The sequence below is a fragment of the Branchiostoma floridae genome, chromosome 11 (assembly GCF_000003815.2).
Source record: "Branchiostoma floridae strain S238N-H82 chromosome 11, Bfl_VNyyK, whole genome shotgun sequence".
Lineage (NCBI taxonomy): Eukaryota > Metazoa > Chordata > Leptocardii > Amphioxiformes > Branchiostomatidae > Branchiostoma > Branchiostoma floridae.
Genome location: NC_049989.1, coordinates 13,233,701 through 13,259,580, shown reverse-complemented (window position 1 = coordinate 13,259,580; position 25,880 = coordinate 13,233,701). Strand labels below are relative to the sequence as shown.

At 40.0% G+C, this 25,880-nt stretch overlaps 2 protein-coding genes across 3 annotated transcripts in view; both read left to right on the top strand.

The window, feature by feature from the left end:
- The window catches only part of LOC118426514 (coiled-coil domain-containing protein 157-like), a 1,184,186-nt gene that overhangs the window by 650,481 nt on the left and 507,825 nt on the right, over positions 1-25,880 (top strand). The gene's annotated exons all lie outside the window — the stretch shown is intronic.
- On the top strand, positions 41-16,088 carry LOC118426537 (NIF3-like protein 1). Its single transcript, XM_035836022.1, has 5 exons — positions 41-560; positions 2,361-2,523; positions 3,671-3,797; positions 4,644-4,785; positions 15,538-16,088. The coding sequence occupies exons 1-5, from the start codon at positions 56-58 to the stop codon at positions 15,804-15,806; spliced, it is 1,206 nt and encodes a 401-aa protein (XP_035691915.1). The 5' UTR covers positions 41-55; the 3' UTR covers positions 15,807-16,088.

Here is a 25,880-nt window from a genome sequence, read left to right as displayed (position 1 = left end):
ATGTGAGTAAATTCTATGTCGTCTGCTATTGAGGTCAGAGTTCATATATGAGAGCATGTGGAGGAGGATGCTATGGAGGAACTCACTTGGTAGAACAGTTTGTTGCAAATCATTCAGTTCCTTCTTTAAAAATACTCTATCTAAACACTGCCAACCACAGCATTTCAGTGCAAAGACTCTCTCTACAACCGTGTCAACCAAAATGGCGGACTTAGTGAAAGTTGTGACCGTGCTGAACGGTTTTGCTCCTCCGAGTCTAGCTGAGAGCTGGGATAACGTTGGCCTCTTGGTAGAACCGTCCCCTCCTCACGAGGTCTCACGGATGCTCCTCACGAACGATCTGACAGAGGGCGTTCTTGCAGAAGCTGTTGACAAGAAGGCGAACTTTATCCTGTCGTACCATCCTCCGATCTTCGTGCCCCTGAAGAGGCTGACGCAGAGAAGTTGGAAGGAGAGGATCGCAGTGAGGTGTCTGGAGAACCGTATTGCTGTGTACTCTTCGCACACCGCGTACGATGCTGTGAAGGGAGGCGTAAACGACTGGCTGGCATCTGGGTTAGGTAAAAATGCTAAGATGGTTTTCTTTCGAAGATTGAAAATAATAACATTGTTCACCATTCCGTAGAGTATGTGAAGAAGGACAACCTCAAGCCAACCGTTCACACTTACGCCACATCTTCAGAAAAGTCGCTGGAGCCGCATGTTCCCCGTATAGGAACTTTATTGGAACCAACACACAACAAACATGTTTTGCCGTGTGGCTTCCTCAGTGTTATGGGCTCAAATTGTCTTTTCTGAAGATGTGGCATAAGTGTGAACGGTTGGCTTGAGGTTGTCCTTCCCCACATGCTATATTGTTTTGAACACCATTCCGATTACGCATGCGTAGGGGCATGAATTGTACGTCAAAGGTAAAGACCCCTGAGAAATGAACAAAAGAGGTCTGAATTGTTAGGAAAAATCGAGACAGTGGTTGAGACGAGAACTGTCTTCAAGTCATCAGGGGCCTTTACCTTTGACATATTACCCACAGTTCAATTGTCACTGTGCATCATTCATGCAATGTTGGAACGGTCAACGACTGTATAACAATGTTATTCTTGCACTTTAGGGCAAATCTATTGGATATTTGCAAAAGATTTTAGCCAGATTTGCAGCAGGAAAATCGCTGGACTTATGACCACGATGTACAACCCATTTTGTTGCTTTATCAATGAAAGGCTTCATATGACCACTGACATACCGCCTTGTCATACGCCAATGTTGTACCAAGGAAGTAATACTTGGTTGTACGTTCAGCTATTTTCTTCCTGTAAATTTGGCCTTTTTAGAGTACTAGTAATAAGGGGTATTCTATATAATGGTAAGTGACTATATGCAGTACTGGCACAGTGCACTAGAGGGCACTTTTGTGCCTCTTGGCTGGAAATACTCCTTTCACCATCATGCACCTGGTGAAACCTTCATTGAGTTGAAATTAGATACATCAAGGTTGTTTCTTTCTTTAACTTCCTTGATAACATTACTATAAAGGACTTTGAATAGCCAGATCCTCAATTTTCTCAGAATACACAAATAGCACATTGTTACTTTCCTCAGAACAACTTGTTCAACAAGTACATACATACAGAATGGAAATTTCAAAACCCATTCTGCCGTCAAACCTGTACAGGGGACCACCTTTTAGTGATCCTTTTGTGATGATAATTTTATCCCATTGATCCAAGTATTTTAATGCTTCTTCAGTCAAGAATTTTGAAAGGAAAGAATCCTGTCTATAATGGCCACCTGTTAACATAGACCACATTTTGTTGGTCTCTTGAGGGGCAGTTTGCCTTAGCCTGTTTACAAACAAACAAACAAACAAATCAATGTTGTACCTAGTGGTGTGTACCTAAACTCATATTCAGATTCAGGTCCAGATTCAGGTCCAGCAGTTCAGGTTCAGGTCCGGACTTTAAGTCCGGACCTGAACCCTTCATTGCAATTATTATGTGCACTAGAAATTTTTTTTTAGGGGGATGGTGCATATAAAATTGCATGTTAGCATGAATTGAAATGTAATGTGAAAAATACATGCAAATTATATCAAGCAAGTGTAAACATGAAATGATTTTTTGTCTTTTTCCGATGCAAATTTCACTGTCTATGGAAGGTTTTAGATGGTTTAGAACAAAAAAAGGGAATACAAGTGACAGGTAAGTTTTTTCAAGTCCGAACTTGGCTCCGGACATTTAGGTAAATTTTTTTTGGACTTGGAGTTGGACCTAAACATTCTTAGGTCCAATTCCAAGTCTGGGCTATAGGTACGCACCACTAGTTGTACCTAATAAAGTTTGAATGATATTGAATTCTTCCAGGTGTTGGACAGGTATCTCCTCTGGAGGCATCATTACAGCCACATCCCCAGGGCCATGTGTTCTTACTGGAGGTGTTAGCTGACAAGTCATCTGCCCTCACCCTGCAGGGGAAACTTACAGCCTTACAGCAGGGACATGTCACCACACAGGATGTAACCACAGGGTCTGTCTTCTGGTCTCATTCCTGTATTACTCGAAGTGTAGAGTCTAAAGGAATCCGGGCGAAAAAATTATCTGGCCCGCAAAGCGTTGTTTTTGGTGGACCATAAATTCCCATTAATAAACCATAACTGATATGAAAAGGAATTTAGATGAAAGCTTGTGTATTACTGGCCTGATCATGCACGAAAGTTTTGTGACCCAATCGATCCTCGGACGTTTACGTTTATTTGTACTGAGTGCTCCGGGTATTGAAGACGACCTGTAGCGGATAGCAGCTAGGTGCATTTTGAAATGTGATAGAAATTGTTGCGTCGGCTAGATTTGGGTGAAAATTTTTTTATTGTCTAACAAACGTGTGTGCTTACAATAGAAAGCAAAACATCTCCAAATAGACTGTGTTTTAATTGGATTTGCGGACATAGAAGTTGTGTGTTAAAGCATTGAATTCAATGGGGCGATCTAATTGTGTAATGAGACCATCTGTACTGGGTTTGTGGTTAGGCCACGCCAATTCTATTTGTTGTTTCTTGGATTGCCTGACCCTATTTTTACATCCGATTAAAAAAAAAAAAAAAATTTCAAATTGATGGCCACACCTCGTGCTGACAAAATTTTACAGCCTCTCCTTTCTCAAAGTAACTATGGGCCTCAAATTCCAGTAGCTGTATGTGCCTATTTTAGACAGTACGTTTATAATTTTTCTTCAAACTTGGATTTTGCTACCAGGGACCCCCTAAATTAAATGTACCTTGAGTAAGCCCCTCGATCAAAATTAAAAAAAATCACAAATTTCATTTCTGCCCCGGTAAAAATTGTTCAGAACTAGTCCGCACTGGATTGGACCAGCAGTTTTAATTTGCAAGAGTTCAAAAAGGAACTGGAAAGTGTTGTATCTGAAGTAAAAAGCCTTGAAGAAACAAACTTAAGGATACTGTAAAAGCGGAAATATTTGCCGTCACTGTGGCTTTATGTTTGAATTTTTTGCAATGACGCCTTTGCCGAGAACATAAATGAAAACCCACCTACACCCTTGTTTCAATTGCAAATGTAAAACCACCAGCAAAATCCATTGTACCCTATCCAAAAAATTAAATACCTGCAAACATTTCCCCTTTTGCATTGACTTTTGATGTGTTTTCTGTCAGTAGTAGTGGCGACTGCACCAGGATCAACGTAAGGTGTTCCCAGCATGCATTGGTACAGGCCGTCGACTGTGTCAATCAAACTCTTGGAGACAAGGCTGGCACAAGTCTTCAAGTGGTGAAACTAGAAAAGGTACTTAGAAGAGTCCCTTAACTCATGTTTCATCGTACCGTTACATGTGTTTTTTTCATGTCAAGTCTACTAAATTTCTTTCAATGTGATAATGCTAGTTTACCTTTATCCGCGGGGTGACCTTTATCCGTTGTCTTGGAGTATTGAGTCTGCCTACTGTGGTTTCAAATTTGCAATATTTTCAAAATGCTCCGATTTGAAACCACCGTCTGTCGACTTCATATCCCTAAATACGCTTTTTTTTTACAAACAGCGGATATAGGTCACCCTCGGATAAAGGTGAACTATCATTACAATTCTACAAACATATTGTCAAATACTTTTTTTCATTAAAGTATCGGTCACTTTCTTCTATCACTATTACTTTAGCAGTTTTTGAGGTGGCCTGTACTCGTTGTCCTCAGCACTGCAAGTTCACTGCAACACAAAAATATGTATTATGAATGTATTAGTGCTCTATTACACATCAAATGTTTCAGCCGCAAATTCAAACCACTGTGAAAACATCCTTTCCCTCCCATCATGAAATAAAACCACAGTAAACGAAACAAATTTACACTTTAGGTGTAGTCAACAGGTACTGTAAATGCAGAAACTTTCTCGGTGGCTTAATGTTCGCGGTTTGTGCGCTGGCCGCTTCACCGCAAACTTAAATCCACCACAAACATTTTTCCATGGCAGTAAGAGACTACTACCAGTGCATGGTGCTACCGCGAACTTAAAACCACCACGAAAAGTCCCTTTTCTCGCTACCATGAAATTAAATCCCAGCGAACTAAATGCATTTACCAGATAGTGAGTGTGTGTGAGTGTATTTGAATGAACTGTGAAGTTCATATTTTCCAGCCCCCCCTCCCAGGTGCAGGAATGGGACGGCTGGTGACCTTGGCCGACCCTGTCACACTGTCAGCCCTGCTATCCAGGGTCAAGACTCATCTGGGACTGAACTATGTCAGGCTGGCCATGGGGGAGGGCAGGACCATGGAAGGTGAGGTTTGACGGGGACAGAAAATTAAGGACTGATTCTCATAGTCATAATGACCAGTCAAAACATGAAAATAAAATAAAAAATGAAAAAAACTTTCTTGGCAAAGATAGAATTAAAAAGTTAAGAATTGTATCACTATGAATATATGACAAAAATATTGTCCACCCTACTACTCACTGTAGATAGTTGAACCTGGTAGTTGCCGGGTAAATGGCACAGTGGCCATGTGGTTAGGGTTTTGACTCAGAACCTGGAGGTACTTAATCCCTGACAGGCCCTCAGTGCCCTTGGGAAAGGCACTTACAAATGTACATGCTGGTCACCAATTTCCTCATTTGACTCAGGTGTAAGTGTACCTAGCTTTGGCTTAGGAAGGCCCCTCAGATAGTATGTTAAAGGAGGTCCTGTGTTTGAAGGGAGCGACTAAAATAACCCACCACACTTATCAAGATGATCTGCTTGGATATGCAGCTTGTACTTTACAGTACAAATCTAGCTGAAGTGTTATTTGCAATGAGGAGGTTTACCCATGGTATGCAATACAAACAAACAAACAAACAAACAAATGGGAATCTATGCACAATGTAATACTGTCATGTAATTATGACATTATACACCTTTGATAATTATCCAAATTTATTGGAGACTGGTTTTAGATCAAGTGGGTTGTGAGGTTAAGAGATAGGACGTGCTCCAAGCTGGGAACATCTTGCAAACCTTGACCTCACTGGGATGGAACTAGTTTGTTGACCTTGACCCCTGAAGGACAGAGCTGTCCCTTATCTGTCCACACCTCGTGCATCATGGGACATGAGTGTGTGTATCAGATACAGATGGTACAGAGGACATGTTAGGGGGTCAGTCCTCAAGTTCATTGACTTTTCAAAACAAAATTATTTCATCATCAATGCTAATATAAGACCAACATGTTTCAAAACAGACTCGCAGAAATACAGAAATAATACTGTGTGTAGTGTGTGTACCAGGTACAGATGGGGCTACCCACTAATACAGAGAACGTGTTTAGGGGTCAATCTTCAAGTTCATTGTCTCTTTCAAAATGCAATTACATTGTATTTGGGCAGTACTGAATATAAGACCAACATTTCTAACTCAAAACTACTTAATACCTGTACATACATGAATTTGGAAATAACTCCCATTTTGAATTTCTCTGTTGGCTTAAGACGGCCCATGGCCTGGAATAAAGTAGTATTCTATACATCGATCGTAACTTTTGATTGCTCGGTCGCACTACGATGAAACTTCACACAGTTTTAGTACTACTTTAAACAAATTGAATACTTGTGATTCTTTTTTGTACATGCCGGATTTTGGGTTAGAAATAAACATTTTGGTTAAAAAAAGTGTTGTTTATTTCATTAGTGTAGTCCCAGCTGGAAACAAGACTTTAAATTATGATATTCTAAAGGATGAAAGCCAACCTTAAACTTATCATTTTTATCCGCGGCTATTTTGTTTTAAATTAGGATTATATTGTTTTTTTTGGGCCGAAAACATCAGAAACGACCATTTTTTAAAATTTTTCGTTGAAAATGCACCATAGTCAAAAACATAAAATGATTAAACAAAATAGCCGCGGACAATTTTGATAAGAAAGGGATAATAGGTAAATCTTGAGTACAAAAAAGATCAGTACTCTTATTTTGAGCTGGGACTTAAGCCGTAATGTCATAACTTGACCGCACAGACACCGACCAAGGATAAAGGGTCCTTACGGTGCCTGTTAACGTTGAAAAGTCGCAAATAACTACAGGTTCGAACGCGCGTTCGGTTCGAATTACGTAATGGAACATCATAGAACACGCGTTCGAATTCGGCTGGACAAGGGAACACGCGCCCGAACTCGGACACAAATCGAGCGTGCCTGGGCCGTCTTAGCTCAACAGAGTTGTAAATTCAATGCAAATTTACAAAAAGAAACCAAAAGTCTCAGTCCTGTCAAATCAAGCTTTCAAGTTGACCCTGACCAAAGGCCATATGTTCCTCTTACACTGTTGTGTCAAGTACTTTAGAAATTTGATGTATTTCTTGTGCATCTGTCAAAGCTCGTGAGCAAGTAGTCCCTGTCCAGTCCTTGGTCATGATTTAATCTCGAGACTGGGGAATGTGGTCAAGTGGTGGCTGTCTGCCATCTGGGCCTACCTGTCCAAAAGATGTAAAAAAGCTGTCGGCCACATTTTTGCTGAAAAAAAACAACTGTTGAAGTTACCAAGTTTCCCCAGGAAAGAAGAGATGGTATTTTGGACAATTCTTCTGTAGCAATTTATCCAACTAACAGATAGGACCGTCATTTTGGCTGTCAGTATGTGAAAATTGTGCAATTTTATATGTGTATGTCTTTATTTCTAATTTTCATACTTCAATTGGCCATGGAATGTGTGATTGGTCGATTTCCAAAGCAATGCAAAGAATTTCCCTGGGCCTGAAGAAAACACTTTGCATTTGCATACTCATATACATGGAGTAAATATTAAGGGCGTTGAAACATTTTTTTTAGGAAAAAAGTTCAAAAACATTTCTTAGGCATTCGTATTCATAACACAAGTAACTTTCATACTAATGGACATTCAGTTGCATGTAGTTGTAAACATCATAAGATTACAAACTGATTTCCTTGAAGGAAGCTGCGCTTGTAACTCCTAAGAAAGTATACATGTTACATTTTTCAAATGCTTAAATCAATTTGGACTGCACCTGGGCTCTGTAAGAATTTCCCTGGGCCCTTTCTTTTCTTTCTACAGTATATGGGTCAGTAACACCTGTCTTACATGCTGCAGTGTAACCCCAGAGTAATGGTAGAGGTCATTACAAATAAACTTGACCCTGACCTGGACTGGTCTGCCCATCTGTCATGTCCGGAGTGAAGACAACAGGCTGTTGCAGGTGGCCAAGACAGTTACCATGGAAACCCACCTACCTTGAACTTGACACCAGGGTGCTTAGAGAATTGAAGTGCTAAGAGAGGGTCTATATGGGGGGATCCTGGAAATGCTTTATGGTAAATTTAGGATGGCCAGGCTACGCCTAATGGTGAATAATGTCGATGAAGGTTAGACGGTTTAATTTCGCGGTAGCGTCATAGACTGTAGTCACTTACTATAATGGATAAATGTTCCCTGTGGTTTTAAGTTTGTGGTGAAGTGGCCACCGCGAAAACTGCGAACATTAAACCACCGCAAAAGTTTCTGCATTTACAGTAATCTGAAATCACCAAAACAATAGGGCATTCTGTCGACTTTTGAGCAATCTGATGTTTGACTGCGCAACATTAAGAGTTTATGAATAATGCGTAAGGATAAGATAAGAAATAGCAATTACAATGTGAACATTTAGAATTAAAGCGACCAATAATGCTTCATGAAAAATCTACGGACAGTGCTTAATGTTCAATTAGAGCGAGGCGGCTATGATTTAAAACTATGCCTTATATTACAGAAAAAGGCATGTAGACTAGGGGTGGGTTACCAGTACTAGGTCCGGTTGCCAAACCCCATTTTTTTAGACAACCTTGCAATATGGTCCATACAAAGTTTTTTTGCTGTTTCTATACCTCTAAGGTGTGCTCTATCAGAATCTGGATGATGCCACTCTGTCATCATTGGGCAATTCGCACAATATGCAAATTAAGGCGGCCATTAAGGAAATTCTTGTTTTCGTCAATATCTCAGTAACCACACATGGTATCAAATTGATTTTGGTGTCTATCCCCATGTTTTGAGGGGTTAAGAATCAGATTAGGCTATTTCAGTAATGATCACACCAATATTTGGCTAAATATGCATAAAATATGCAAATTAAGGCGGTTATTACGGAAAATCTTGCTTTCGTCAATATCTCAGTAACCACACATGGTATCAAATTGATTTTGGTGTCTATCCCCATGTTTTGAGGGGTTAAGAATCAGATTAGGCCATTTCAGTAATGACCACACCAATATTTGGCTAAATATGCATAAAATATGCAAATTAAGGCGGTTATTACGGAAAATCTTGCTTTCGTCAATATCTGAAGCAACCACACGTGGTATAAAAATGATTTTGGCGTCTATCCCCATGTTTTGAGGGGTAAAGAATCAGATTAAGCCATTTCAGTAAAGATCACACCAATATTATGTGCTGGATAGGCATATAATATGCAAATTAAGCCAGTTATTACGGAAAATCTTGCTTTCGTCAATATCTCATTAACCATACATGGTATTAAATTCACTTCTCCATGTCTTCAGGGGTTAAGAATCTGATGAATCCATTTTAGTATCCCCATGTTTGGAGGGGTAAGGAAGTAGACTAGCCATGTCAGTATTGATTACACCAATATTTCATTAAAATAATATACAAAAATCAACTTCAGTGCATATCCAAGTCGTTAAGTATCCGTACCCCGTAGTGTCAATTCTCCCCTCCACAGCAGTGTCCATACCTCCAGTAGCGTCCAGTAGTACCAATGCCCCCTTGGCCAGTAGTGTCCTTACCCCCTGTAGTGTTGTACCCCCAGTATTGGCCGCATCCCCAGTAGTGTCCATGCCCCAAGTAGTGTCCGTACCCCAAGTAGTGTCCGTACCACCAGGTGGTGTCCGTACCCCTAGTAGTTCCCGTACCCCCAATAGTGTCGATACCCCAAGTAGTGTCCGTACCCCCAGCAGGGTCAGTACCCCCAGTAGTGTGCTACCCCCAGTAGTGCCCGTACCCCCAGTAGTGCCCGTACCCTAGTAGTGTCCGTACCCCCAGCAGTGTCAGTACCCCCAGTAGTGTCCGTACCCCCTAGTAGTGTCCGTACCCCCAGTAGTGTCCATACCCCAAGTAGTGCCCGTACCCTCAGTACTGTCAGTACCCTCAGTAGTGTCCGTACCCCCTAGTAGTTCCCGTACCCCCATTTGTGTCCATTACCCCCAGTAGTGTCTGTACCCCCATTTGTGTCCATTACCCCCAGTAGTGTCTGTACCCCCAGTAGTGTCCGTACCCCCAGTAGTGTCCGTACCTCCAGTAGTGTCCGTACCCCCAGTAGTGTCCGTACCCCCAGTAGTGTCCGTACCTCCAGTAGTTCCCGTACCCCCAGTAGTGTCTGTACTCCCAGTAGTGTCCGTACCCCCAGTAGTGTCCGTACCTCCAGTAGTGTCCGTACCCCCAGTAGTGTCCGTACCCCCAGTAGTGTCCGTACCTCCAGTAGTGTCCGTACCCCCATTTGTGTCCATTACCCCCAGTAGTGTCCGTACCTCCAGTAGTGTCCGTACCCCCAGTAGTGTCCGTACCCCCAGTAGTGTCCGTACCTCCAGTAGTGTCCGTACCCCCATTTGTGTCCATTACCCCCAGTAGTGTCCGTACCTCCAGTAGTGTCCGTACCTCCAGTAGTTCCCGTACCCCCAGTAGTGTCCGTACCCCCAGTAGTGTCCGTACCTCCAGTAGTTCCCGTACCCCCAGTAGTGTCCGTACCCCCAGTAGTGTCCGTACCTCCAGTAGTGTCCGTACCCCCATTTGTGTCCATTACCCCCAGTAGTGTCCGTACCCCCAGCAGTGTCCGTACCACCTGTAGTGTCTGTATCCCCAGTGGTGTCCATACAGTGAGTTGTGTCCATATCCCCAGTTACGTTCCCATATCTCCATTGGGCCAAATTGAGTTTTTTCAGGTCCGACTTTTTTGGGACCGGTCCAAGAAGAACCCGTTTTTGTACTGGTGGTACACTGTGCACCCCTACCAAGTAGTGCCCGGGCTGTAACATCTAGTAGTGTCAGTACCACCTGTAATGTCAGTTTTCACTGTACCATGTGTCAGTTTTCACTGTAGTGCCCATACCCCCTGAGTAGTGTCAAATCTGTACCCTCAGTAGTGTCCGCACGTATTGTCCGTTCCCCCTGTGGTGTCCATACCCCCTGTAGCATCCGTACCCCCAGTAGTGCCTGTACCTCCCGTAATGTAAATTCATCCTGTATAGCAGAGACCATACCCGATGTAGACGTATGTGCCACCAGTAGTGCCCGTCACCCCAGAAGTGTTTATACCCCCTGTTTTCAGTTAGTTACACTGAAGCTGATTTTTGAAACATTTTCAATAAAGTACTTGTGTGATCAATACTGACATGGCTCTGTTTGATTCCTTACCCCTCAAAACATGGGGATGGACGCCAAATTTATCTTGAGATTTTCCGTAATAACTGCCATATTTGCATATTATATGCCTATTCAGCACAAAATATTGGTGTGATCATTACTGAAATGGCTTAATCTGATTCTTAACCCCTCAAAACATGGGGATAGACACCAAAATCAATTTGATACCATGTGTGGTTACTGAGATATTGACGAAAGCAAGATTTTCCGTAATAGCCGCATTAATTTGCATATTATATGCCTATTCAGCACAAAATATTGGTGTGATCTTTACTGAAATGGCTTAATCCGATTCTTTACCCCTCAAAACATGGGGATAGACACCAAAACTACTTTCATAGCATGTGTGGTTACTGAGATTTTGACGAAATCAAGATTTTCCGTAATAACCGCCTTAATTTGCATATTTTATGCATATTTAACCAAAATATTGATGTGATCATTACTAAAATGGCCTAATCTGATTCTTTGCCCCTCAAAACATGGGGATAGACACCAAAATCAATTTGATACCATGTGTGGTTACCGAGATATTGACGAAAAAAAGAATTTCCTTAATGGCCGCCTTAATTTGCATATTGTGCAAATTGCCCAATGATGACAGAGTGGCATCATCCAGATTCTGATAGAGCACACCTTAGAGGTATAGAAACAGCAAAAAAACTTTGTATGGACCATATTGCACGCTTATCATTCTCTGCCACCAGAAAATTCAGGTCCAGGTCCGGTTCAGGTCCAGAGGATCAAGTCCAGGTTCCAGGTTTGGACCTGAACCTGATTCAGTAGGTGAGAACTTGTGAATGGATGATACACAATACTATGGTTCATTTCGCAACAAGGTCCAACAAATTTTTTCAGGTCTGTTTTTTTCTGGACCGGTCCAATGAAAAAAAAAATGTTTTTGTACTGGTACACCCTAATGTAGACCCTTCTGAAAGGGCATGCCGTTTCAATTCGACCATGGGGAACTTCGTGTTACACCAAGGGAGATGAAATAATTGGGTAGAAAGTGGTAGTAATGTTGCCCTGTAGTTTAGACTGAAGTTATAGGCCGAAGGGATACCCTTTATCATCTCCCTGTTGTCTTAAAGGGGCATTCCACTCCAGAAGGGAGTCTTGTTTTCCAATAGATGAAATGAATACATAATCAGCCAAATTTTGTGGAATTCACGTGATGTGTGTTTTATAAAACAATAATGACACTCACTAAACCCATGCAGACCCTACCCATGCATTCTCCATACGCATAGACACTTTGTTTATCGTACATATTTCTGGAATAAATGAGGTACGCTAAGCACACCGAGAAGGCAAATTGCTCATAAGATAGCAAAGAATACAAGAAGAAGACGGGATTTCTTAGCGAACCTGAAATTAGTTTCGTAACCTTACCTTAAAGTTTTGCATTGTATTCAGCCATAGGATTAATTCAATTAGAGGGTACTTGGGGAGTTTAGTAGAAGACTGAATGCTTTTGAGGCATGTGGAGCAACTGGGTACTTAATCGTATAATGTGAAGTAGTATGCAGTTATCACTTCCTAAAACTAATATCTATCGGAAAATAACACTCCCGTGTGGAGTGGAATGCCCCTTTAAGTGTAACCTACCACTGAGCGTATGAGACCATAACATGCAAGGGTTCAGAATAGGTTGCTAATAAAAAAAGTAATAGTCTGCTTTGGAAGCCTGCATCTTAAAACTTTATTTATCTTTGCCAAGAAGGTTATGTTTTCAGTGCCATTTGTGTTGTCTGTCTGAGTGTTTGTTAGCAGCCTGGAGAACCTGTGGATGGATCCTGATGATATTTAGTACTGGTATGTAGGAGTCAAGAAAATGAAGGTTAAGTTTGATAATGGGCCCCTAGCAGTGTTCTAAGGTACTGCAGTGGAACTTCTGTTATTGATATCTCATGCTCTGGATGTGTTTTGGTCGTGATTTTAGAGTGGTAGATAGCTCTTGGTCCATCCATAGAGTAGGTAATATATATTTTGGCCCCCTAGGGACTTTTATGTTTCATATCAAAAAGAGTGACACCGTTAGTTTTGTTTTTGCACCTCCATGAGAAATCATGTGATATGTAGACATATTCACAGTCATTTTTTAATAAACTACCTATGACAGAACGCCCTGCATAGATGATCCTTTGGCACTTTTAAACCTGACTTACAGTACAGGTCAAGTGAACTCTCTCTAAGACAAGTCTGGCACTCAAGAATGTAGCAGCAACAGTTCTCCCATACTAAATAACCAGCTGTCATGATGAATCAAGTATTCTTGGCTCAGAAATGTTTGCTGTTCTAAGACATGGCTGTCTTAAATCCTATTAAGACTGTTTCTTGTTAAGATTTAAGTGTTTAGGTATAAGGCAACCCCAACCTTTAAGACTGTAATCTTTCGAATGTCAAACACCTGTTTGAGTTGTCAGACATTTTGTTGAAGTCTGAAGCCATTGTTTTTGTAATCATGATTAAGGGTTGTTGTTTTTTTCTTTTTGGACTTGGGTCTCGAAAAAGATGGACCTGAAAAAAAAAAAACAGACTGGATTTTGGACCGATTAGAAAATGAATAGATTATACAAATGTATGAGCAGTCATTCACACATTAGGGGGCACCAGTCAAAGAAAATAACAAGAGCAAATTAGAGGAGAGTTGATAGTCATTTTTACATTCAAACTTGGTCTAAGTTAGATAGAGGCAATTAGTGTTGTTTACATGAAGATGGGATTTTAAAATGCCAGAAAAAGTCAGATACTCCACCAGACAGATTCCTTTGTAGCAAAATGGTCTAACATATTGAGTATCGCCCATTCACAAGTTTTCACATACAATCAGGTCCAGGTTCATGTCTGGACCAGGACCTGATTTTCTTGACCTGAACAAATCTGTAACTGAATTTTTTGTATCGGTACCCACCCCAAAGTCATAATGCATTTGGAATACAGTAAAATCTGGTTGAACGACCATTTCCAATTGCATTAAAACAGCACCATTTTTACATAAGTCAACCCAACTGTGTCGTTAGCAACCACCTGTCCTCAGCAACCATTTTTCCAGTCCCTGATGAATATGGTTGTTGAAACTAGGTTCTTTGCCAAAAAAAGCACAAATTCCATATTAAATGGAAAAATAGTGCCCTTTTTCTCTTTTTTTAGAACAGTCTTTTTTCTGTCGCCAACTTTTGTAACAAAGTTACCATCCAATCTGTATCTTTAAAGTGAGAAATTACTTTCAAAAACACTGTTGTCTGCAGTCCAATTTTCTTTTAAATTAAATTGTTAACCACAGAACAATTTTTAGAATCATGAGTCAAGCTGTAAAAGTGTCCTCAAAGCTAACTCATCGATCATCCTGTCTGTTCACAGAGCCAACTCCATAAAAAACACCGAGTTGCTTTTGAATTGTTCATGACCTTTGAACTTGTAACTGTCAGGGTTAGTAATGATGAGTATTAACTGGGACAGGTCTTGGCAACATAACTTAATGGTTCAATTACAACAAGCATGGATTTCATCTTCGAAAATTCTTGCAGTTGAACCTAAGCTTGAACGGAACGCACATCGTCTGATGTTAGGTCAAAGATCGTTTGGTTTCATCTACCACAGTGGGGTGAAAACTTCCGGGCTACACTCGATCTCCGGGCTCGAAAATTACTTCCAGTCCACATCTTTGGTTATGGTTAAATGTCGTGTCACCTTGTGTAAAATTCACTTAACTTGCCGTGTCATTTCTTGTTTCTTTACATGACACTGTCTGCAAGTGTTAACTCTAACTATGCAAAATGTTTTAATTTAAAATGTATGTATTTTTGTGAATGATGAAATAAGGACGTCACAAATCAATAATCACAAATCAATATTCCTAATAAACAAATAATCAAACATTTTCAAATGATAAGTTTTACTTGTGGAATGAATCAGGTCCAGGTTCAGGTCCAGATCAGGACCTGACTCTGTCTTTAAGTGTTAAGTCTAACTATGAAAATGTTTTAATTTGAAACGTATATATTTTTGTGGACGAGGAAATAAGGACTTCGATATCACACATCAATATTTCAAGTAAACAAATCAAATCAAACATTTTCATATACTGTAAATGCATTTAAGTTCGCGGGGATTTAATTTCGCGGTAGCGGGAAAAATGACTTTTCACGGTGGTTTTAATTTCTTGGTAACACCATAGACTGCAGTCTAATATTGTAGTAGAAAAATGTTCGCATTCGAACATTTCTGCATTTACAGTACTAGATCAGTGTTCTAGCCAGCCTGAAATATTTTTCCGTCCCCTGGATTTTAAATGGAAATCCTGTCGAAGGTGTGACGATCCTAGTAGGGGGGTCCGGGGACATACTCTCCTGGAAAAATTTTGAAATCTAGACCCTCTGAAAACCAATTTCTTCTATTTTGGTTTTGCTGGTAGACCCAGCTTAGTTCAATTAGTATCTTCACCTGCCGACTTTTGTCCATCACAGAGGACGGAATGGGAAAGTTTTGTCTATCCCCCGCATCAAAATTGGGTCAAAGACGGAAGGACGGATGCTGGCTAGAACCCTGTAATATATAGTCAGTAAGATCAATTTAATCTCTAAGTTTTATTTGTCAAATGAAAATATCTGCTGTTTTCCAGGTTCTACTGTACGAAGTGTCGCCCTGTGTGCTGGATCGGGCGGCAGCGTACTGAAGGGGGTCAAAGCCGACGTTTACCTGACAGGAGAGATGTCTCATCACGACGTCCTGGATGCTGTTGCCATGGGAACTAGTGTCATCCTTTGTGAACACAGCAACACCGAGAGGGGTTTCCTACGTGTCTTGCAGGGGCAGTTGACAGCAATGTTAGATGGGAAGGTTGAAGTGATGGTGTCAGATGTTGACAAGGATCCACTTGAAGTTGTGTAGAATTGAAAATCTATGATATCCAAGTTGCTGATCCTTATATTATAATACCAGTAAGTGCTAATTTTCTGCAAGGCCTCTTTTCCACTAGACCACGATCATTGCTGAGCGACTTTCCAAGGACCAAACTCGATATGCGTGACCCTTAATTTTGAAATAGGAATGTAGTGGACGATCAACTCTTAGTATTCCACTGGATGCATAGTACGGCCACATTAGAAAAAAAACATGAATGTAAAGTTATTTGAAGAGATGTATCTATGCAGCATTAGTAATCCTAAGATAATCACTAAGTGTTCAAGGCAATCTTGAGAAGGCCTCTATAACAATGTTTTTGCATTTTGTGACTTGCAGTCGCAAAATGCTTTCTGGCCAGTGTAGTCGCCGTTGTGATGTTGAGATGAACGGACCTGTTCAATCCATTCAAACATTTTTATACCTGTTAAAACAGGCATCTCTTCAACATGTTCGCACTAGCGCAGTGGTAAAGTTTACGCATTCTAAACCAATGCACCCGGTTCGAATCCGGGGAGGTAGATTTTTTCAACTTTTTTTTTCTTTTTTACATCCATTAAAATACAAAATGTACTAATTTTTACATCCATTTGGCCACACCAATTTATTTCTTTGGTTAACGGATTCGCCGCTTCGTTTTTTTGCCGAATAGAAATAAAAATTAAAAAAAAAAACTTAAAAATGCCCCGCAACAGAGCTCACTCAAAAACAGGCAATGTGTAGCGAAATTTGCAGCAGTTCACGCAAATTTTAACAGGTGGCGTCTAGATCTGCTGCAGTTAACGTTCAGGCACATATGTGAATCTCTCCATGCGCCAATATCAGGTTTAGTTACTCTGTTCTATTTATATGACATTCTAATAACTAGAAAAAAACGTTCACACACGCAAACATTGGCAAAATGCCAGCTTTTTTAAAAGCACTTGTTTTCTATGTAGAGGTATTATGGCACCCGGTAGAATTGTGAGCTGATGTTAGACATTTTTGAAAAACTGTTCTTTATATATGAAATTCTTTGAGGGACCCATCAATTATTTTAGTTCCTCATTGGTCACACTAGCCTCCAGTGGAACTTAAAGGTTGTATAAAAAGACAAGCTCAGGTCCATAGAATGTTCAGCTAAGAAAATTTCCTTGTGGAGCCCCTTTTGTATATTTTTGCTTGTCTTTGGAACATGTCAGAAACACCTGTTAATAAGTGTTATCAACAGTGACGTCCGTACAACACTGGACACTGTACTTCATACTCAATTGGGCTTCGGTGTTAGGTACAAGGATAAAACATTTGAACGGTGAAGCTCATATATAACTGGCTTAAGTATATGCCACTTGGAGGATATCAGTGACATACCGTATAATACATTGACTGAAGGTTATTCCATTTTGTAAGATATAAGGGGGTGCAGTTTTAGGACCAATCTGTTTTCCTTAATAGGACCCAGTTTATTCAAATACCAACACCACACTTTCTTGTATAGAAATTCTTCTAGGTATCTCGCAACATAGAAAAACTTTAACATGTTTTGATTGTATGTAAAAACTTTGGACAAAATCTGAGTAAAAACACTGACCAGTGGTTTGCAAATCATGATATGATACTACTATTATATGCCTAGTACATAATTTTAGAAAACTATGGATTGCATTAAACATCTTTCATGTTCAATGTTGTCATTTTGACATGATTGTTTTCCTGCAAACTCATAAAATTTCAAATGATGTAGAGTATACACATCAGCAAGTACTAAATTAAACTTAAAGTTGTCCGTTTTACAGTCTGTGAGACTTGAGGTTTGCTTGATGTACTCTCCAAGCAGAGGTTTGGCTGCTTCTGGTTTTTGGTGTATTATAAAGGCGTTTTTGCCAGACTTTGTTTTTTTTTGTCTGGTGGACAAAACAGAAACCCTGACAAAGTAGAAAGCCTGAAAAAAATGCCTAAAAAGATGTGAGAAAACGTCTGGACTTCAAACTCTGCTTGAAACGCATGTTTGATGGTTCTATTTAGTACAACATGCGTCTCCTGTCTGTCACATCCCTCAGAGATAGGGGTCCCCTAGGTGAGACCCGGCATCTCCAAAATAAATCCCATCAGCTTCTTCTCCAGTCCTCTTTGTTCCATCGTCAATCTGCCTTCTGAAGTGTGAGCCAGGCAATTACCCAGCACTCATTTATCCATCGTAACGGCTGTAAAGGGGCGGGACAACAAATTGATCTGAAATTGAGTGCTATGTCCTTACCGATAAACGCCATGGAAGCTCCAAACATGTAATGCATGAAGAAGTTTAGCACCTACAAAAGTGGGTTTAATCGATAAGCTGTGTTCTAATTGTTGCGAGATTTGTTTACAATTACATCGGTTTTGACCTAGTTGTTGTTGTAACAAGGTACAGATTGTCTTGGGGGCATAATGAAGTCTTCACCTTGGTTGTCATTGTTTATGAATCATCTCAAAAGTTGGTAAGAGACATAGAAATACTATGTAATAAATAATTTGCTGCAATATTACAATATAATCTGAAAATGTTGGTCTGTGTTTCATAAACATTAAAATATCAGAAACAGGTTGGGCTTGATAATTTTGAAGAAAATTTGTCATACCACAACTTTTATCAATGAGGGTCTGCATAGGGGTTCCCTACAATGATTTACGCTGAAGCCAGAAGAACCCCCTACGTATTACGCTAAATCAAAGAAGGCTTTGGTCGCCTCACTGCGAATTAGATAAGATGGTTTTCCTTACAAATTAATTACAGGAATAAAAAAAGGCTGCCTACGCCTTACGTAAAAGAGTACATATGTATGTATAGACCCTCAGCAATAAGAACATTGAAGTTGAACAGGCCAAAGAAACATTCCCTGAGAACCAATTTACTCACAGTACATTATGACTGACAAGTAACACCTGCCCAGCTGTATATTTTCCAACTTTTTCCACCTTTTAATGATGAATCTGAAAATTCTTCTGTGTGGAATAACATTACCAACTGAAGGTATTTGCCAGTATGGGAATGCTATGAACTGATAGGCAAACATTTCTCAAGGCCCTTCAATCAAAATCATCAGGCAAATTAAGTCTAGCATGGACCTTTTTGTCTTAAGTTGTTCTGCATTCTTTTGCAGTACAGCTGGGTGTAGGTTTAAGATGGAAGCGTACATTTACATGGGGTACTTTCATGGACACCCAGGCCCTAACTTGCCTAAGCTGCTAGCCTGAGGTGTGACAGAGAACACACATCTTGTAATGCTTCCCTCCTATTTATGTATCTGGAGTGTGTGCTCAACACACAGTGTCACCGCAATCTCTTATTTGATGGTTGTAGTTGTAAAATTATTTGAGGAATGATGTACCAGTATATGATATTATACTTAAAACATGTTCACTGAAAGAATTGCATTCACTGTTGGCTTTGTATCAAATTGCAATTTATAAGGAAGAATATTATGTTTGTGACAGTTATGAATATCATAAGACAGTCATCATCTGGTCTATGTCTTCAAAAACCTAGTGCTAAGTTCCTTCAAGGCAACTAAGCAGGTAATACAATATCTTGTCATGACTTCCATGATAGTCAAGTTCAACGACCTCTTAGGTGCTTTGACCTCAAGTGACCCCACAACTCTGTCACCACTTTAGTTCATATGGAAGCCGGTATCCTTCAGGGCTTCTTATAAGTTTTTGGCTCAGAGTTGTTGAATGAAAACCAGAGATCGGTCATTTACGATTTACAAGGTCATTCAACTGAACACTTTATTTCCTACAAGACCCTATCATGACGTCTTCCTTGCTATTAAGTCTAATTTAAGGATTCGCGTAAGAAAGATGAAAGATGGGGAATCATCATAGCCTGGGTACCATCCGATTTCTACCGGGGCTCCTTACACTTGCTACCCTAAAAAAATAGCCTGGGTACCATCCGATTTCCAGGGCTCCTTACACTTGCTACCCTAAAAAGCGAGTGTAAGGAGCCCTGGTAGAAATTGGTTGGTACCCAGGCTAGAATCATCATCAATCAGAAAGAATAGTAAAACATTGCCTCAAACTGCTAAGCTTGACTTGATGTAAGGCCACAGGTTCAGATGACAATGCCAAAAGCCATTAATCTTCTGCTCCCATAGTGTTAAATGTTTATGTATGTCCTGCACAGGTTAAGTGTTGGGATGGGGGCCAATTCCATTCTTTATGATCCTTTATGGGGGTTGAACTCTTGACATTGACAAATATTCTCTGTTGATGATATTGATGAATTGAATCTTGGTTGAACATCTTCTGTACTGCCAGAATAGGTGTGGATGAGGACTATACTTTGTGAATGACTTCATCAGGTTAGAAAATCATTGGATGATATTTAAGTTGTGAAGGTACAGCCTTGTTGCCAAGAACAGACTCTTTTGAACATAAAGGGACATTTTCATAAACATGCATCTAAACTAAAATTTCCAACTGCACATTTCAATCACCCCACACTAGGTTAAAGTTACTGTAACAAGGTCTTGCAATACTACAAGACTTAGTATCTCTGACAAATTACAACGTTAGCCATTCTCCAATATAGTTTCTCTGCTCAGATGTTACAAAATTTTTTTAAAGATTTTTTACATCAGTCAGTATCAGGAAACTACTTGTTCCTGCACGGGATTCCTAGGGTAATAAGTCACAGAAAGATTTTTTTCCCCTTCACTACAAAAAAGGAAAGTGCTTTGATGGTTGCTTTGCCAAAGGTCGCATTCCAAGGAAACTGGTTCATTGGGAAATCAAAAACTTCCTGGCACTTAGCTAACGTTATAGGTTACCTAGGGTCATGCTGACTTACTATGTCATTGGAAGCCACATTGGTCTGATTATTTCTTGATATGTAAAACTCAGTTGGTAGCTGAAGGTAAGGCCACACCAATTTAATTTCTTGGTTCACGGTCATTTTTTCATAAAAAATATGGAGCGAGAGGGCGAAATAGAAATAAAAATTGTAAAATGGTTGGATTAAAGGTAAGGGCTAGCCCAAAACATATAGAATAACAAGTTTTCAGCTTGAAAAAGTACAAAAACACTATTACTGTACAGTAACAGCACCTGTTCGTTGAAAATTACAAAAGTAGTGTCAGTTTTTATGTTTGTCCCATTCTTCATGAATGAAAAATATAACTGCAATAATAATACCCACACTTTATGGAGCTTAGAATATAAAGGCCAATTTGCTACACCAGAAAGTTGGTGAATGGTTTCTTTAATGGTGAGAATTTGCTGAGTGGTAATTTTTATTTTTCTTTTTTTTCTCCAAAAAATAGGAGCGAGCGAATCCGTGAACAAAGAAATCTGTGTCTGAGTGGATGCCTTAAAATCAGAACAATCAATGAATTTCAAACTGACGTTTTAAACTCAATTTCTGAACATCAAATTCTGTCTTGCTGGTGAATGGTGAATGGCATATAACGTTACACCCTTGCATACTTTGAGATCAGATTCAGTTTCTTACAAGAAATATCTGATCAGTTTTACATTAGGTGTTTGGGCAAAAAGATACCAACAGAGGTGCTAGAAATGTGTTAAAGTTGGTCTCCCATTTTTAAATCCTAAATTTCCAGCCAAACCATTGATCTATCAAACATTATAAAATAGACATGAATAAAAGTCGAATGAAAGAAAGTTCTGACTGTTTTGAAGGGAATATGTCCCAATTTGCATACTTCAATTGGGATCTCTCCTGACAGATTTCGTGATTGATATCTGTCAATTGGTGGTTTTACCAGATTGTAATCTCTACCCTGGCAATAAGGTATGTGGTTTAACTTCTGGGCCCACTTTGCATCCTTTATACAGTAAAAGAACCACCTGCCAAGCCTGCTGGCACTTTAACTTGGTAACATATGTTCTCCATAACATAAAACGTGTGCAAACCAACTCTAATTGTCTGAAAATCCAGCTAATATTTTATAAACTTTAATCATTTGTTAACCAATTGAGAAAAATAAAAAGATTCCTGTCAAAAGTATTCTGCATGAATGCCATATTTGGTCACGCCAGGTCTGCCCGGGTGGGCGTGGTCTTCGTGACGTCACTTCTCGTCACGTGACCGGTAAAGTTGGGACGACACTTCAGATCCAGTCGGTGGGAAAAAATAGCCGAGCGGACAGAAAACTTCCGGAAATTTTTTCAGGAAAATACGAACTTCTCGTGGTCTCCTGAAGACTCCACGTTGACGGACCGAAGTCGAAGGATTTCTCCGACGGAGCAGCTTATTTCTGAGGGAATTTGATGCCCAGAAATAAAGTAATGGAAGACTTAGGTGAGTGATATATACCATATCGGTTTGGCGTTTGGCACCAAATAGCGAAAAACGTGCGAGGACTTTTCCGGATGCCAACACGGCTCACAGCTCGATATAACTCCACTTGTTTACTTTATCCCAGTCCGTAAAACTTCCTGGATATCCCAGACAGCTTGACGTTCGCCTGGCGCCTTCTAAAACTCGACGTTGTCGAGCTAGTTTGGTCGTTTTGTTTACGGAGCCAGGGTGGGGTGGGGGGCGCTTTCCTTCCGGCTAGTTTGCAGCTGACGCTATACCTGGTGTTTGGGACAGGTTTAGAAGATTTATGGGCACATTTGTATAGTCTTAAAACTACCACGTTTTCTGTACAACATATATTTACAAAATAACAGGTTTTAGGTATGGGTTAGCCCACCGAGCAGACTCTGCGAGGGGTCCATAGCGAGTTGCCCTATTGAAAATAATATCCTGTGTTGGGTAAACAAGCATGTTTGGGGTTTGGTAGATATGTGGGTCAGTATGATATACGAACGTTGGTATCACCAGCTTCAATACTGTGCTATGGATACAGACTCTTAAAAATTCATAGGTAAGAAGAAATAGGATATTATTTTGTATGGTTGAATTTTCTTCATATTGTGTGTCATCGTGACATGGCACTCCAGCATGTGGTTGATCAGCATTTGTTTACTTGTTTATGTTGTCTGTGAGTCATCGTCCACCTGTGGAAAACAAACACATAAACAACAAATGTTAATTCTCTAATGTGCGTATACGGCTTCTTTGTTATATGGCTGCCCTTGAATATTGCCAGTCTGTCTATTATAGCCTGGTTTCTTTGTCCATGAATGGGGTTTTGTGATTTTAATATGAAAGTCACTCTGTCGAGTGAGTCACATAGTCGGCTCAAAATATTGCACACTTTGTTATGATAAGCTATATCCATGATATAAAAATATAGCACAGGATGTTTATCAAATCCTGGTGTTAATTGTTTTCTAAAACCTGTATTACAATTTCACCCAAATGATATGGTCACTCAGATAATGGTCCATTATAGTATTATAGCTACATGACTACAGACTGTGTTAATAATTGTCATTTACAAATGGAGATAATAACGTACAGCGCATAACGTTAGATAGAATGTTTTTAGAAACCAAGAGCACAATTTCACACTTGCAAATGATATGTGGTCCATAGTATTCTACTTCAAGCCACATGGCTACAGACTGTATAGTGATAGTCTTTAGCCATTTACAAATATTGATATTGACGTACAATGTATACATAAAATATGATGATTATTCCATGAGGATGCAAATGTCATGACTCAACGATATCGAATTTGAAAGAAGTTGCTTGCGACTTCCAAACGCTGCCAAGCTTTGCGCCAAGTTACAGCACATCTCCAGAAAGCAGCCGGATACACAAGTGGAAGAACACTGCAGTCTGGCATACTGATGGAAGACTTTATCATGATCACACCACTTTGGAAGAATGAACGCTGCTGATAAGATGAATAGGCAATCTGCAGCAGTGCAGTTGCTGGGCAAAAGGGCAGCAGTCACTGTGCAAGGGTGAAGCGTTAAGATCAGATATATTAGACCACAGTCAGCAGACAGGATGTGGGGGGAAGCTAGGACTCCTAAATAACAGAACCATGAACTTGAGATTGGTTGGGCACTATTTCTTGATGAGTGCATGCTTTTGTGACTGCTGGAACATGATAGTTTATACCGTAAATGCCTTAAAGTTTGTGGAGATTTGACTTCGTCGTAAGGAGAAAATAGAGTGTTCACTGTGGTTTTTATTTCGAGTAGGTGGGCAAAAGACAGAACAAGTGCTAACAGGTTACCAAGGAAACTGTGAACATTAAACATGAAAATTTCTACACTTACAGTATCTAAGCCATCTAGAGAACATCTAGAAATGTTATAACAGATTGCCCTGTTTTTTATACGCTAGAGTAAATAGACTATCAAATACATGGACTAAATCTAGTAGTACTAGGCTTGAAAAGGAGACAAATTAGATATGACATTCAATGATGTCATGTATGTTAATGAAGTGGCAATGCTTTGTGTTATTTATGAGGTAAGATGTTTGAGACATACATGAACATGGTCTTCATACTAAATTTGCTCATCAGTTTTATCAACACTCCACAAGTTCAGCAATAGTTGATGATACAAGTACATCATGTATACATGTGTATGATTTCATTTTGGCCCATACTAATAGCTAGAAATAGCAATGCCCCCCAGAGCCACCTAGATTTAGATCTACTCTGGAATTGAATTAGTCTGCATGCTGACCCAGTTAGGTTTAATCCGAGTGACTGTATCACTGCAGATTAGGCCTAGATCAACTATTTGACCTGGCTAGACTATAACATTATTTATTTACTTAACTTACATTGTATGCTTGTTTCTGTAGAGGCCAACGACCGATCCTGTCACATTCACAGATTATGATATTGGGCGTACAACAAGTAAAATTAACTTATAGATGGCCCCGCCAGTAAATGTCACAAAGATGTCATTTTATAGTTATATTTTCTCATAGGAAGAGAAACTTAGTAGTAGGTGGAAATGTGTTCAAATGAATTTATTTTTAGAGCCAGAATTCACGAAATAAGTGAATACCAAATTGTATGAAATATGAAAATGTTGGAATATGGAGATACAACATTCTACATATAATTCAGCATTGCCATGTTGCAACCAATTAGTTATTATAGACATATGGATGATCACCACAGTCACAATATTTTTTCACAAAATTGATTATTGTTTTTTTTTGGTGCGTCTCTTTGTTTCCAGATGTTTGGGGTGATATTTTGTATGTGGATATAAGGTCAAACGTAAATTTGGACCTCCTGGCAGCTATCATTGGCACTGCAGCAGAATTTCCTGTGTTTGTATCTTTTGTCCTGGACATGCTGTGGTCGTGTTGCATCTTGTACTACTAGTCTTCTCTGTCAGCCAGCCAAGAACAGCATGCCACCAGATGAAGTTTTCTGTGGAATGTCCTGGGTGTAGTGTGTTGAGGCTGTTTCTTGTCAGCCTAGCCTTGGTCTGTAGATGGCAGGCATAGCTACCCCATGTCTGCAGCTGCAGCTATGTAGGAAAGAATAAACAGTTTCTGTCATGGGGTAATCAAGATATTTAGGAATGTGAGGAGGAAAAAAACTACCGTGATCACCTAAAGTAATGGTTATGATAAAACCTTTAATGGAAACGTTTAAAATGATACTGTCTTTCATTTATAATCCATTAGTTAAATGTTCTGTATATATTGCCAAAATTATGTTTCTATGCCAATACTGTAGCTTTGCTTCAGTGGTTTGCCCTCTCCAATGAGGGTCTGCATGGGGGGTCCTGACAACGATTTACGCTGAATTCAGAAGAACCACCTACGTAATTACGCTAAATCAAGGAAGGCAATTACGCTGAATTTGGTTGCCTTGCTACGAATTACGTTACGGGAAATAAAATAGGCTGCCTACGCCTTATGTAAAAGAGCATAAGGCACGATCTACACACAGTTTTTCCCGATATCGGCGAGCCTACAACCTCTCGCCGATAGCTTTTTTTCATCGTCTAGATGGAACTACTATATCGCCATTACGATATTGGGAAAATTTCTCCCGAAAGGTCCGGACCATTCGTACGATACCTTACCGATAGCTTAATACTCTCTCCAATACCATGTGCATCCTGGTACAGGTTGGATACCACAAGGGGGAGGCACCCTGTCCCAGACTGCCCCCCTCCCACTGGCATATACCTGATATA